Genomic DNA, 15,623 nt, shown 5'->3' with positions numbered 1-15,623 from the left:
ACAGAAAATGAAAAAAAAAAAATCAAAGTAAATATATCTTTAATTAGATATGAATATTTATGGGCCTCTCCCCAGCCACTTCTTCCAGCTCTTCCGGGGGAATCCCAAGGCGTTCCCAGGCCAGCCGAGAGACAGAGTCCCTCCAGCGTGTCCTGGGTCTTCCCCGGGGCCTCCTCCCGGTGGGACGTGCCCGGAACACCTCACCAGGGAGGTGTCCAGGAGGCATCCTGACCAGATGCCCGAGCCACCTCAACTGGCTCCTCTCGATGTGAAGGAGCAGTGGCTCTACTCTGAGTCCCTCCCGGATGACTGAGCTCCTCATCCTATCTCTAAGGGAGAGCCCAGACACCCTACGGAGAAAACCCATTTTGACCGCTTGTCTCCGCGATCTCGTTCTTTCGGTCATGACCCAAAGCTCATGAGCATAGATGAGGGTGGGAACGTAGATCGACCGGTAAATCGAGAGCTTCGCTTTTTGGCTCAGCTCTCTCTTCACCACGACAGACCGGTACAGCGCCCGCTTGACGGCAGACGCTGCGCCAATCCGCCTGTCGATCTCCCGCTCCCTTCTTCCCTCATTTGTGAACAAGATCCCGAGATACTTGAACTCCTCCACTTGGGGCAGGACACCCCCCCGACCCGGAGAAGGCACTCTACCCTTTTCCGGCTCAAGACCATGGCCTCGGATTTGGAGGCACTGATCCTCATCCCGGCCGCTTCACACTCGGCTGCGAACCGCTCCAGCGAGAGCTGCAGATCACGACCTGATGAAGCCAAAAGGACCACATCGTCCGCAAAAAGCGGAGATGAGATCCTAAGGCCACCAAAACGGATCTCCTCAACACCTTGGCTGCACCTAGAAATTCTGTCCATAAAAGTAATGAACAGAATCGGTGACAAAGGGCAGCCCTGGTGGAGTCCAACTCTCACTGGAAACGAGCCCGACTTACTGCCGGCAATGCGGACCAGACTCTGACACTGGTCATACAGGGACCTGATAGCCCGTATCAAAGGGCCCGGTACCCCATACTCCCTGAGAACCCCCCACAGGGCTCCCCGAGGGACACGGTTGAACGCCTTCCACAAAACACATGTAGACCGGTTGGGCGAACTCCCATGCACCTCCAGGACCCTGCCGAGGGTGTAGAGCTGGTCCAGTGTTCCACGACCAGGACGAAAACCACACTGCTCTTCCTGAATCCGAGGTTCGACTATCCGACGGACCCTCCTCTCCAGGACCCCTGAATAGACCTTGCCAGGGAGGCTTCAGAGTGTGACCCCTCTATAATTGGAGCACACCCTCCGGTCCCCCTTTTTGAACAGGGGGACCACCACCCCAGTCTGCCAATCCAGGGGAACTGCCCCCGATGTCCATGCGATATTGCAGAGTCTCGTCAGCCAACACAACCCTACAACATGCAGAACCTTAAGGAACTCCGGGCGGATCTCATCCACCCCCGGGGCCTTGCCACGGAGGAGCTTTTTAACCAGAGATTGGAGAGCCCAACCCAGAGTCCCCAGGCTTAGCTTCCTCAATGGAAGGCATGTTGGTGGGATTGAGGAGGTCTTCAAAGTACTCTGCCCACCGGCCCACAACGTCCCGAGTAGAGGTCAGCAGCACACCATCCCCACTATAAACAGTGTTGGTGCCGTACTGCTTCCTCCCTCTGAGACGCCGGATGGTGGACCAGAATCGCCTCGAAGCCGTGCGGAAGTTTTTCTCCATGGCCTCTCCAAACTCCTCCCACACCCGAGTTTTTGCCTCAGCAACCACCCGAGCCGCATGCCGCTTCACCCGCCGGTACCCATCAGCTGCTTCCGGAGTCCCACAGGCCTAAAAGGCCCGATAGGACTCCTTCTTCAGCCTGACGGCATCCCTCACCGAAGGTGTCCACCAACGGGTTCGAGGTTTGCCGCCGCGACAGGCACGACAACCTTGCGGCCACAGCTCTGATCGGCCGCCTCGACAATGGAGGCATGGAACATGGTCCACTCAGACTCCATGTCCCCCACCTCCGGGACGTGTTCGAAGTTTTGCCGGAGATGGGAGTTAAAGCTCCGTCTCACAGGGGATTCCGCCAGACGTTCCCAGCAGACCCTCACAACACGTTTGGGCCTGCCAGGTCTGACCGGCTTCCTCCCCCACCATCGGAGCCAACTCACCACCAGGTAGTGGTCAGTGCACAGCTGACATACGGCCGCAGATCCGATGAAACGATGACAAAGTCGATCATCGAACTGCAGCCTAGGGTGTCCTGGTGCCAAGTTCACATATGGACACCCTTATGCTTGAACATGGTGTTCGTTATGGACAATCCATGACGAGCACAGAAGTCCAACAACAGAACACCGCTCGAGTTCAGATCGGGGGGGGGGGCCGTTCCTCCCAACCATCCCCCTCCAGGTCTCACTGTCATTGCCCACTTGAACGTTGAAGTCCCCCAGCAGAACAAGGGAGTCCCCAGGAGGAGCACTCTCCAGTACCCCCTCTAAGGACTCCAAAAAGGGTGGGTAATCTGAACTGTCGTTCGGCCCGTAAGCACAAACGACAGTCAGGACCCTTCTCCCCACCCATAGGCGGAGGGAGGCTACCCTCTCGTTCACCGGGGTAAACCCCAACGTACAGGCGCCGAGATGGGGAGCAACAAGTATGCCCACTCCTGCCCGATGCCTCTCACCTTGGGCAACTCCAGAGTGGAAGTATGTCCAGCCCCTCTCAAGGAGACTGGTTCCAGAACCAGAGCCATGCGTCGAGGTGAGACCGACTATTTCTAGCCGGAACCTCTCGACTTCAAACACTAGCTCCAGCTCCTTCCCCACCACAGAGGTGACATTCCACGTCCCAAGAGCCCACTTCTACAACCGAGGACCGGACCGCCAGGGTCCCCTGCCTCGGCCGCCACCCATCACACAATGCACGCGACCCCTTTGGCCCCTCTCACGGGTGGTGGGCCCATGTTTCCTCTTCGGGCTAAGCCCGGCCAGGCTCCATGGGAAAAAGCCTGGCTACCAGACGCTCGCCGTCGTGCCCCCCCTCCAGGCCTGACTCCAGAGTGGGGCCCCGGTGACCCGCGTCCGGGCGAGGGAACACAAAGTCCAATGGTGCCGTTCATCATTGGGGTCTTCGGGCTGCGCTTTGTCTGGTCCCTCACCTAGGACCTGTCTGCCTTGGGTGACCCTACCAGGGGCATGAAGCCCCAGACAGCATAGCTCCTAGGATCATTGGGGCACTCAAACCCCTCCACCACGATAAGGTGACAGCCCAAGGAAAGGCAGTTTAAAGATTACTTTTAGAAAAAGAATATGACAAAATCTGTCGGTTTTCTTGAAGCTTAGTTACAAATTCGAAGTTAATGAAGCTGCAACATACACTTTAACTTTCAGTGAAGTAGTTTTATGTCACATTTTGTGAACAGATGTGTTTTTTTCCCCCCTGGTGTGATTGCCTTTGTGTTTCTCTTGCCTCTCTCTCAGGACCAGACGGAGAGAAACCGTTTTTCAGTCTACTGGAAGCAAGTCGGCCCGATTGTGTTTGGTTCCTTCTGCCTTTTTATCTTTGACATGTGTGAGAGGTGAGATGCAAAGTGTAATAAAGAAGAAAAGAAAAGACGTTTTCTATTAACAGACTTTTCTATTAACAAGACTGTCACTCTTTTTGTGTCTCTAGAGGTGTCCAGCTAACAAATCCCTTCTACAGCATCTGGGCTTCAGACGTAGGGACGGAGTTGGCCGTATCCTTTTTGAACCCGGTGGAGCAGAACCATTAGAGGAAAAAAGAAAATTAAAAAGCGTAAGCGGTTTTAGTTCAGAAACTAAAAAAAAAAAGATGTTCTTGCTTCTTGCATCAATTACCAGAATCGACCACCACAAGATACTGAATCAATCCAGATTATCATAAGGAATAATTCAGGGGTACCACATGGTTAGGCATTGCATAGAGACTCATTATGATGCATATATGTGAGCTTTGCTGTTTTAGTCCAGCTTGCAGATATGATTATATATTATCGATTTTTATTTATTTATTTATTTTGAGTCCTCATGACTTGAAGGCATTTTGGCCTCAGTTCTTCTATTCACCCCTCTGAAATAATTGCCGTATTTTTCGGACTACAAGGCGCACCGGATTATAAGACGCAGTATCAGTGAATGGCTCTATTTTCATATATAAGATGCACCGGATTATAAGGTGCATAAAGCGAAACAAAATACGGTAGTCGGATAGGTCAGACTTTATTCAAATCATTAACAATAATTATTATTACACAAAAAAGTACACTCACTTTTTCAATCATTCATCTTCTACGAATCCATCAAATTCCTCGTCTTCGGTGTCGGAATTTAACAGTTGGGCGATAGCGGCATCAAGCGAGCCTGGATCCCTCTCGTCATCATCCGATTCAGTCTCATTGCTGTTGCTTGGCCATCTTGCTTTGTTCCCTCGGAAACTCTTCTGCGTTTTCTTTGCTTGACGCAGGTCATCTTCTTGTTTCCTCCACTTCCGTACCATTGGTTCATTAATGTTGAATTGTTTCGCAGCTGCTCTATTCCCATACGGTACACTCTTCATACACAAGGCGGACCGGAATATAAGGCGCATTGCCGATTTTTTTTGTTGTTGCAAATATAGGAATTTTATGTGCGCCTTATAGTCCGAAAAATATGGTAATCCATGTATCGTTTCTCATGACAGACAGGCCAGTTTAAACATTAGCGGGACAATAAGAATATTTTAAATGTGAGTGCTGTATTCTTCATCTTCCTTGACCAGTACGTCCTCAGATGTCCTTCATAATTGTGGCAGGAATCTGTGCCTGTCTCTACTTCCTGTTCCTCTGCTTCATGGTGTTCCAAGTCTTCCGTAACATCAGTGGTAAAAGGACTTCACTGCCTGCCATGCCCAAGGCCAGACGCCTGCATTATGAGGTGTGTTTGGTTTTTCTGATTTGTTTAATAGATAAACACACACATACACTAACATTTCTATATCTTTAAGCGGTTTTGGGAAACTTGGGGTGCACCGATTGTAGTTTTCTGGCAGATTGACAGCCTCACCTGTCAATTTCAATTTCGGTGTATTAGGCATGTTGCGAATTCCCTCCAAAAAAAAACTCATTAAAATTTTGAGATTGATGTCAGAATTTCTTTTTAGAAAAAACTTAGCAAGTATGAATGTGAAAAGTAAAAAATTTGCTAGAACCCCTCACCCCCTGAAATGTTTAGATTAATTAGAAATTTTCTAGAAAAACGATTTCCAAGATTCTTCTAGAAAATTTCTGGGGACCGGAAGCATAAACAATGAAAACGAAAAATGAAGTGCATGAATCCTAAGAGGGCTGCACAGTGGCGCAGTTGGTAGCACTGTTGCCTTGCAGCAAGAAGGTCCTGGGTTCGATTCCCGGCCGGGGTATTTCTGCATGGACTTTGCATGTTCTCCCTGTGCATGCGTGGGTTCTCTCCGGGTTCTCCGGCTTCCTCCCACAGTCCAAAAACATGACTGTTAGATTAATTGGTCTCTCTAAATTCTCCCTAGGTGTGAGTGTGTGTGTGCATGGTTGTTTGTCCTGTATGTCTCTGTGTTGCCCTGCGACAGACTGGCGACCTGTCCAGGGTGAACCCCGCCTCTCGCCTGGAACGTAGCTGCAGATAGGCACCAGCAACCCTCCCGACCCCATTAGGGACAAGGGTGAACAGAAAATGGATGGATGGATGGATGAGTCCTAAGAACTCCCTCTATTCACACATCAGCCAACAGGGTCTGCTGGGATGCAATTTTTATTTTTTTATTATTATTATTTTTTTTATTTTAATTAAAATTAGGCAAAGGTTAGGGATACACGTTTTGATGCACAAATGGGATAAAATTGTTACGTTGTTCTTTTGGATTCAAAACTACTACATCAATTAAAACTTGTATTTCATAAAATACAGGTAGAGACAATCTTTGGGAAAAAGAAAACACTTTCTACCTGATCAGTATTGATTACATTATTTCATTTTTAAATAAAATCCAGTAAGCATTTTACAAAACAGTACATGTAGATTATATTGTCTTCAAAATTGAATTGTAAAATAAACTCAAACTGATTAACTTGAAGGATAATAATGTTCCTGGCATCAGCTGGTCTCATGAAACTAACACCAGTCAGTAGATTTGGATGATCAAAATTTATTGAAATTGTTCATATTGAATATTTGCATTCAACATAAACTCCTCCCATTTTGGAACGCAAGTTGATGATCTCTGTGTTTCTAAATCCTGTCACTTATTTCTCCCCCCATTTTTAGGGTCTGATCTTCAGGTTTAAGTTCCTCATGCTGGTCACGCTGACCTGTGCGGCCATGACCATCATCTTCTTCATCATCAGCCAGGTCAGCCTTTTGATTGGACGCCTCTGGGTTTTTGACTCGTGTGAAGAAGCCTGACAGAAACCATGTGTGCAATAGTTTCACGTCAGAAGACTTCTTCCTCGCTCTAAAAAGTATCCGCTGATCTGGCAACGACTCAGCAGATCCAGATCCAGACTAGCAAACATCTGCTAATGCAAGTGAGAATCTGCTGAGCTCATTATAGGAGCTACTTCTCAGTGCAGAGCTGATAAAAACATTGTTAATAGAGGAGCCATGTTGGGACGACTTCCTGAAGGCGGAGTTTCAGCAAGAGCAGGAGCTTTTAAAGAGAGAGGCCCAATTTCAAGGCATTAAATCTTATTTCCTAATTTAAATCATATTTGACATTTGTAACTTTTTTATGACAACTGAAGTGAACATAATTCCTTGATTATGTTATAAAATGAAACAATGTCCCTGCAGACTGGAAACCTCAGCTTCTTAGATTTCTGCAAAGTATGAGCTCATGTTTTTATAAATCTGAGCATAATTACTCAGCATTTTCTACATGTCACTGTTTACATCATTAAAGTTATTTTTTTTTCTAATAAACATTGTTATTTTACTTGTAAGGCTACATACATAGCCATTTGTGTATTCATATTAAATCAAAGCCCTCCTCTGGAGCCGGGTCTACAGTGATGTGTGTCTGATTCCAGGTGAACGAGGGCCACTGGCACTGGGGTGACCGCACGGTGCAGGTCAACAGTGCCTTCTTCACCGGCATCTATGGGATGTGGAACCTGTACGTCTTTGCCATCATGTTCCTCTATGCGCCTTCACACAAATGCTACGGAAACGAGCAGTCAAGTGGTCAGTGCATTGCTGGTAACTGTGTTTCTACTGGCTTTTCTGAGAGCTTTAATTTGTCTTTAAGTCCTCTGTCACTCTCACTTTGCTCTCTTATGGAGCAAGAGTCCAGCCTGTCTGCTAAAGCTGTGGATTCATCTAGAGATTTAGTTTGGGGGGGAGAGCTAGTGGTGACTGAGAGGGATCCAGATTCCCAGGGGAAATGAAGGCTGCCGTTGGCCTGAGATGGTGGTTCTATTGGACTCTGGGCTCGCTTCCAGGGAGAGAGGAAAAACGGTGAGGTGAGGGGGAGGAGAGCGGTACCAGGAAGCAATGAAAACCATCCATCTCTTGTCGGAGACGAGAAAAAAAACAAGAAGCTCTGAAGTTTTTTAAGCGTTCCCTGAAGTCTATCAAGTGTCACCTGATGGGAGGGGGCGCCCTTTCCAGATTCTGCTCATGTTTGAGAGAGCTGGAAGTGTTTATGCTGGTGGAAATCCACCACAGCAGTTTCATATGGAAGAGCCTGCAACCCAAATACTTTATAGAGGCATGTTTTACTGTGAGTGTTGGGGCGTGTGTGTCTGGGCCAGGGGGTTCTACCGGCTGATATCCCAAATCTTTTAAATTTTCAAGCCACAGATTCACTGTTGGACTTGGAATACATGCATCGTTTTTCCCCACTGCATAAATACAACCTAAAATCCCAAAATGTGCAAAGTTTTGAGGGCTACAAAGACGTCTGCAAGGTGCTGCTTCCCCGTCAGGACCAACATGTGATGGTTGGATATTTTGGTTCTGATGATTTGTGTGTGTGTGTGTGTGTATGTATAGGTGACGGTGGAGCCACCAGCGGAGAAGACATCCAGCTGACCACCACCATCACCCATGTTGATGGGCCCACTGAGATCTACAAAATGACTGGGAAAGAGGCCCAGGAATAGTTTACACTCTGTCCCTGACGCCTGTCTACTCTCCACTACTCTCATACACACCTCCCACCCATCGCCCCCCCCCCCCCCCCCCCCCCCCCATAGCGTCAACACTCCACTAGACAAGCGGTTGCTCACTCCCATCAGTAAACATTAAACCTGTTTAGATGGCGCCATGTTTCCATAGTCGTCCATGTAACCTTCATGCCGGTCCCTCTTATTTCACTGTCACTTTTTATATTATACGCATATGTAGACTGTTGTGTTTGTAAATGTTGCACAATGTCTTTTCCATAAAACTGGGTACTGAAAAGCTGCTTTAGCTGGATGTTGTGTGTAGCAGCTGTCACACTCTGGTTTTTAAACTGACTGAGAAGAGCGCAGTGAAGACATTTCAGCCGACTGTCCTGCTTTACCGTGTTCTCCTTTTTATCCAGGCTCACACAGCAGGTGGGTGACAAGCTGCTGGTACTATTATTCTGGGTTTCTTTAATCACTGGGGGAAATGTACACAAATCATTTGCTACATTGCTAAATCATTATGCATTCATTGTGTTACAATGTAGATATCCATATTAGTTTTTTTTTTTATAAGAGTGCTTATTTTCAGCTTCACAAACTGTAGCACCAAGCTTTGAGTGTTTGGGAAGTAAACTGTAGCCTTATACATTCTGTATTTAGTTTAGTTTTTTCCCCTTTTGTATGCTTATTTAAATAAAATACTTTTACTCTATATACTTCTGTGTTCTGAGCAGTTTTTTTCTTTAACCACTAATGTAAGTAAGAACAAACACTTATTTGGAAAATAAGGGAAAACGAATAAAGATAGACTGAAATGAGTTGCAAACGAGAGGATCTTGGAACAGAATTATTCTGATTAGAAAGCAGGAAGATAACGCCCTCTTGTGGCTCAAAGTAGAACAGGCACTCAAACCGGAAGGGATTCTTAAAAATAAATGAACTTTTTGCGAAAACGTACCTGCTTCAGAGGGATGGCAACTAAAGTGGCAAACATTTTTTGGGTAGTAGTTATTTATCAGTGATGTTTGAGGTCAGAGTTTTGACATTAGGTTAAAAAAAACACGGCAGATAAATTGGAAGCAAGCGATACTGGAGATTGTACTAATAAAGTTTCATAAAATATTAGTTTTTTCGCTGTAATTGCATATATATTACTGACAGGAAGCGTCCGGGTTATTATTTGGTATAAAAAGTCTTTAATCCGTATTTATGCTGATTTTTTTCAGTCAAAATTGACATGTTTTCGTAAACTTCCGGAAGTTCCACACATCCCTCGCTGCAGCAGTAGGTAACTTGATTCTGTGAACCACCGCTTGCTGCTGAAGTTGGTATCTGATTCATAACTTTCACTTACGCACTTGAGTGGTTTTACAGATTAGACTCTCGACTAAACTTTGAACGTTCCAGGTCTAAAAGCCGTACAACTTTATAGGGAGAAGAACAGTTATAAATTAAATACAGGTTCTTCAGTTTGATCAGTATAATATTTGTTCCATTTTCAAAAACGCAGAAAAGGGCATTTCGGTTTTTTTTACTCCCACAATACTGCACATAGACACAGCTCAGTGTTTCCTTACAGTACGCACTGGGTGTAAATGGAGTTCATCTGTCCATCGTCTTTACTGCATGTCCTTGCAGATTTGTAAGGGACCTAGTGCTCACCTCTAGGGGCCACACAGATCAGAGAATTTAGAAAGGCCAATTAACCTGACATGTCATGTTTTTGGGGAGGAAGCAAGAGTACCCAGAGAGGAGAACATGCAAACTCCAAGTAGAAACAGCATCGGCTGGTTGGTATGCAAACCAAGGACCTTCTTACTAAAAGTCAACTTGCCACCACACAGACGAGTTTGTATGTTACCCCAGTGGCTTCTCTCATGGTACTCTGGCTTCCTCCAACAGTCGTCCAATGGCATGGATGTTGGGCTAATGGCCTCTGTGTGTCTCTGAGCCTGGGTCTTCTGTGATGCAGAGGCAAAATTCATAACAAATCTATCACAAGCAACAAGAAATTTAAAATTGGGTTATGCTTTCATATTCTTTTCTATTAATTTCCATGTTAATTTGCATGTTTATGTTTGTCATGACTGATTTCTACAGAGACAACAAATGTTTTCCAACTGTTTAAGTAGGACTAAGTTTTTTCCTCCTCCAAATTCCTTAAACTAGGTGAAACTGCCCTTTACCGAAACTACAAACCAGACGCTAACTTCAAAGTCGCCGAGTCCTGTGTTTCGGGTTGGTCCGCCTCTCTGTCCTCCCGACAACATTCGGCAGTTTTCGTCCAAGTGAAGGAGGAAAAAAGGAAAGCAAACAGTGGGCTGACCACTCGCTCTGACACGCCACGAGAAAGTAGCCGCGGTTTAAACACCCACGGAGGCTGTGCGAGGAAAGTGAAGCTGTGGGGCGTCTCGGCAGAGAACAGGTGGTTTTATCCGCGGTGAGTTCACAGAGCAAGCGCTGACACACAGCACCGAGAGGGAACGGTCTCCTCCCAGCTTCCCCACGGACACGGCTCGGCTCCAGTCGGTCACCGGGAACCTGTCTGACCTGACTCCACGCTGCACCGGGCAGGTAAGACTGACGTGTGTCGGTGTCGGCTCTCATTGACAGCCGCCCGCTTTGAGTAGAAGCAACAGTTGGTGTTGAGTGCGGAGACGTTATTTACTGTCCCCGTCTACATATTGACTCTGAGTGTGTCTGGGCGGACAGTTTGGTGCCAGTTTCCACGCAGCTGCTGGCTCTCCATAGTAAACCGTGACTCACTGCTTTCACCAGTGGGCTCTTCAACAGGTCTCCTCAGCACTGTGGGCCTTTTTGCTCCTCTCCCCCCCACAGGCTCCACCTACCTTCACAACAGAGGGAGTCCTTTTGAAAAGCAAATAGATTATTCTAGAGCAGCTGCGCTGGTGTAGATTAATCAGCCAGGCTAAGGATGATGGTTTCTATCAGCGCTGCTGGGATGAAGAGGAGAAGAAGGAGGAGATGTTTACATGTGGGTCATCAACATCTCTGTTCATACACACACACACACCCCCTCCTGGTCATTAGGAGGACAGAATACAGACCAACCATTGATAAGGCCAACTGATTAGTATCCCATTCAGCTCCATCAAAGCCTCCTCTACATACCCATCAGCCCCTAGTGGCCCATCTCAGGCCCAGGATCAGCTCCATTCCCTTTTTGAATGTCCTCTGTTGGGGTGCACCGATATATTTCCTTAATGTTAGGAGATCAGGGATTGGCCAGTTCATCTAATCTACCTCCACAAAGGTCTGAAAGTCACCCCCAGTCCCTTTTAGAGAGGGCTCTGACAGACCCGCCCACCAAGTCACTTCTACGGTTAATAATCACTCCACTGTGATTAACTTAGCAAATTTGCTATATTTTCTGAATTTTCATACAAAAAAAAACAAACAATTGGAATCGGCCCAAATCGGAAACGGCAGATCAGGCTTTTTAAAGATCAGGCGTTGGCCTGTCATGATGACAAATTTAGCTGGATTACGAATTGTTTGAGTAATTATTGCGATAATAACAGTAATATTTGTGTTTTGACACCATTTATGAGTAATAAATTGAAAACAGCATAATAAAGCAAGTTCACCCTCTCCAAAATACAATAAACTTTAATTTTGTTCAGAACATTTAACACTGGAACTGGAAGATATTTTAAACATTCAGAATAAAACACAATAACCAAAACACAATAGATAATACAGGAAAAATCTCCACTTACAACCAGAACCAGAAGTAAAATGGATTATGATGTCTCTAAACATCATAATCCATATTCATCGTCAGAATGGAAATAATCAGCCTGATTTTAATAAATTATGCTGTTAGTTGATACATTTCTTATTGCGGCAGGCTTATATCGGTGATCGGCTGGAAAACTGCAATCGCTGCACATCTTTTCCTCGGGTTTTATTTTCAAGAAATGAACAGCTTATAACAAGCAGCCTGCAGCCAGGAACATAGTGGCATCGTTGTTACTGATGCAAAATATATCGGTATCAACGTCGGTATCCGACATGTTAAAAATGTGCTGACGTTAATATTTATTTCCATCTTTTTGCTCTTTGTGTTTTGGGAGTGTGGGAGGTTGGTCATGTGGCGTTTTTGTCTGGAGGATTTTTGGGGTGTTTAACTGAAGCAGAGGAGGCAACGTCAATGATGTGGTCATTTAAATATTATATAAACTCTATAATAATTTTTCCTTTATTATGTAATGCTTTATTATTTTTCTTTTATTATCATTATTTTCTTCTTCTTCTTCTCCCTCTAACATATCAACAAGCACCAACAAACACCAAATGGACTACACTTGACTGTTTTCTTCTTTCACACATTTAGTTTTCTTTCTGTGTATATTCACTCAATCTTAACGCCTGTATTTGATTTGTTTACATGACAATAACAAAGAAGCAAATATCGGTTATTGGCCATAGCAGCAATATTAATATTGGACATTGATAATATTGACCCAGATCTTCACATCGGTGCATCCCCTTGTAGTTGCTTTGCTTTTTGGGATGAATTCTGCTCATGCTCTGATTAGAAGTCAGACTTTTCTGTATTGGACCAGACGTCCTGGTGTTTTTACTCCGGCTGCATTGAAAGCGTTGAACGAGCGAGTTCATCGCGACGACAGGGCTGATGCGGCTCATGGAAATGGATCATGATGTAAACACCGTCCTGCTCGATGCAGGAAGCAGATGTGGCTCGTGATTGACTCTGAATTTCAGTTTGACTCACAAACCCAGGGACACCTCGCATTTTCTCAGTCTGCGCCAGAATGCTGCTCGACTCGCTCAGCAGCTCTGCGGACAGGTTCTGAAAAGAGAAGAGAGGCGACGCCAGGAGCCGTCTCAGCAGCCGGGATCTGTTTCCTCATAGCGCCGGCTCTGGAATGCCGTCTGTGCACAGATCGGTGAGGCAGGACGTCCCTCACTGATTTCACTGCTTCCTTCGCTGAATTAGAGATTCATGATGTTTTCCTTGCGTGTTTCTCACACTCATCCAACAGAGCATGAAGAGACAACGGCGCTCAGCAAAGAGTTAGAGCTGCTCTCGAAAGTTTACACACCCCGGTTAAAAGGCCGGGATTAGGTGGTGTCATAAAACGAGACGTGGATAAATAATTAAAAACTTTTAATGTGATTTATTCTTTAAAGAGCCTGTTTGCATGAGCTAAGCCACTTTATGCTTCAGTTTGAACACTTATCTATGTTATTGCTTTATGTCAGCATCCCACATCTCCTACGCTCTCACATAGAAATGTACAAATGTCTCAGACTCAGGTAATCTGTTGAATTTAGTTTTGGAATTTGAATAGGCCATTTTAAAATGTCATCTTTTCTCTCATGAGGTCATACTTCTGCTGATCTGGATTCATGCTTGGGCTCAATGTGAATATTTTTAACCTTCATGTTTCTTTGTTGTCAACCACCTGCAGAAAAACAATAAACTACCCCCAGAGCATGATTCTGCCACTACCATGTTTCGGTGTGGTTAGGATCTGTAGAGATGGACTGAGGATCTTTGGGTAATATTCCATTTACACGCATTTAGGGCCACATAATTTGGCCCTTAACCTGGCCCTCTATATTTAGAGGGCCACATAAATTGGACCTCAAGATAACAGTTGTGTGCTTTGATATTATTTTATCAATCAAATCAAAGCAGTTATCTGTATCCTGCCAAATTACATCAATGTGAAAAAAATGTTCCGTATTATTTAATTTTAATAGGTGATCACTGAATACAGACAACTGTTTATTAATGTTAACAGTTTGTTAATGGGGAGCTTTATCAATACATTCCTCAACCGGCCCTTTGAGGACATTCGTGCTCTTGATGTGACCCAAATTTAAAATGATTTTGACCCCTTGACCCCGAGCATTCTGGGGGATTCCAAGGCGTTCCCGGGCCAGACAGGATGCAGAATGCCTTCAGCCAGGTCTTTGTATTCCCATGGGTCTCCTCCCAGTGGGATGTGACCATCACATTCTTTTGATCCCTTGTAGCCTCTTCACGGCTTTAGCTAAAGGATCTTCTAGGACAGCTGAACCTTAAATCTGCTTTGTCAGATGCACTGTAACTGATGGTCTCCTGGTTGTTTACATTACAGAAAACTCCACTGTATCTCTCACTGCTTTTCCGTCTGATTCATAAGAAAAGTAATGCAATATGAATATGAGGCTGGCCTCATGTTCAGGATGGACTACTGTTTGAAGGTATTTAAAGTTGAAATGAAACCTGTAAAAACACAAAATCCTACTAAGTATCTTTGGTCTAGTTTCTAATGCAAATATCTGAGTTCACTTGAAATAAGACAAAACTAACTTTCATATAACTTTTCAGCAAGATATAGGAGTTTATTTTAAGTAATTAATTCCTTAATATTGATAAAAAGTGATAGTTCTACTGGAAAATTATTTCAATTAAAACAAGACATTTTCCCCATCTGCTAGTAGAACTAGTAAGTTTGATCAATATTAAGGAATTATTTGTTTAAAACAAGCTCCTATGTCTTGCTAAAAAGTAACTTGTAGATTTCATAGAAGTACATTACTTGTAATTAACTTACTTATAAGTAAGTAAGTTACAAGTAAGGTCTAGTTACTGAATATATTTTCAGTAACTAGATTTAGTCTCAGAATTGACACCAAACTATTTAACAAATAACCACTTTGACTTTTCTAAACGTATCTTAGGAGAATGGAATGACTTTCCTTTTCTGTCAGGTTTGCAGTTCAGTGTGTTGAATTAGATGTGGATTATTAACTCCACTTTAATAACAACAGCAGCATTGATGGAGGATATTCTGCTTTGTGTGTGGAATGCAGCCCTCATGAACCAGATCTAGCGTTTCATGTCTGTATCATTTAGACCAATCAGACTTCAGTAAATTCTTTAGAACTGTATTAGATGAGTAACATGATATGCTAATGAGTTTCAGCTGAAGGATCTGATGAACTGAGGAGTTTCATTCTCTGTCCTTCAGATGTCAGATTACCACCCAGATATTGGTTTAATGAATGACATTCTTGTAGCAAATGACTCTGGAATCTGTTATTCTTTTAGATCGTACTGCAGTGTTTGATACTGCAGACCATAGTATTTCTCTGGTTTGAAACACTGGTATGGAACTGAGGGTTTAGCCCTGGATTCAGGTTGTTCCTGTTTGAATGACGGAACATACCAGGTAAAGGATAAAGGAAGTGGACCAAGAGCCTGGATCTTGATTTTTTGCAAGAAATGATTCTTGTGGGGTTCTTCAGGGCTCAATTCTCGGTCCTCTTCTTTTTTCCTCTACCTGCTCCTGTTGTGGTGTATTTTCTTTGTGCTTCAACAGCTGCCTGCCGTCCTTGACTCTGGTGGGCTTTGACATTTATCACTGGTTGTAGTTACCTCACCCGCCACTGCGCTCTATATTGTAAAGCTAGCATTTGTCCCTGCCTATGAGGCGACATTCATACTGGATG

General features: G+C 44.7%; 2 protein-coding genes across 5 annotated transcripts in view; both read left to right on the top strand.

Moving 5' to 3' along the window:
* Window positions 1-8,848, top strand: part of wls (Wnt ligand secretion mediator) — a 79,753-nt gene extending 70,905 nt beyond the window's left edge. For 2 of the 4 annotated variants that reach the window (XM_032566505.1, XM_032566501.1), the window contains exon 12: window positions 8,014-8,848. In XM_032566505.1, coding sequence (XP_032422396.1) covers window positions 8,014-8,123 — 110 coding nt within the window. In that variant the 3' untranslated portion in view covers window positions 8,124-8,848. Of the gene's footprint in view, window positions 1-3,474; window positions 3,573-3,667; window positions 3,732-4,782; window positions 4,927-6,288; window positions 6,373-7,049; window positions 7,219-8,013 lie in introns of all 4 variants that reach the window. The other 2 variants (XM_032566504.1, XM_032566500.1) reach the window with 2 other exon arrangements.
* A 1,510-nt stretch (window positions 8,849-10,358) lies between these two features.
* The window catches only part of gng12a (guanine nucleotide binding protein (G protein), gamma 12a), a 33,048-nt gene continuing 27,783 nt past the window's right edge, over window positions 10,359-15,623 (top strand). Inside the window, exon 1 of the mRNA XM_032565996.1 lies at window positions 10,359-10,706. The gene's annotated coding sequence lies outside the window, so the exon portion shown is untranslated. The remainder of the gene's footprint in view (window positions 10,707-15,623) is intronic.

This window comes from Xiphophorus hellerii, chromosome 6, assembly GCF_003331165.1.
Source record: "Xiphophorus hellerii strain 12219 chromosome 6, Xiphophorus_hellerii-4.1, whole genome shotgun sequence".
Lineage (NCBI taxonomy): Eukaryota > Metazoa > Chordata > Actinopteri > Cyprinodontiformes > Poeciliidae > Xiphophorus > Xiphophorus hellerii.
This window is presented reverse-complemented; position numbering and strand designations above follow the sequence as displayed.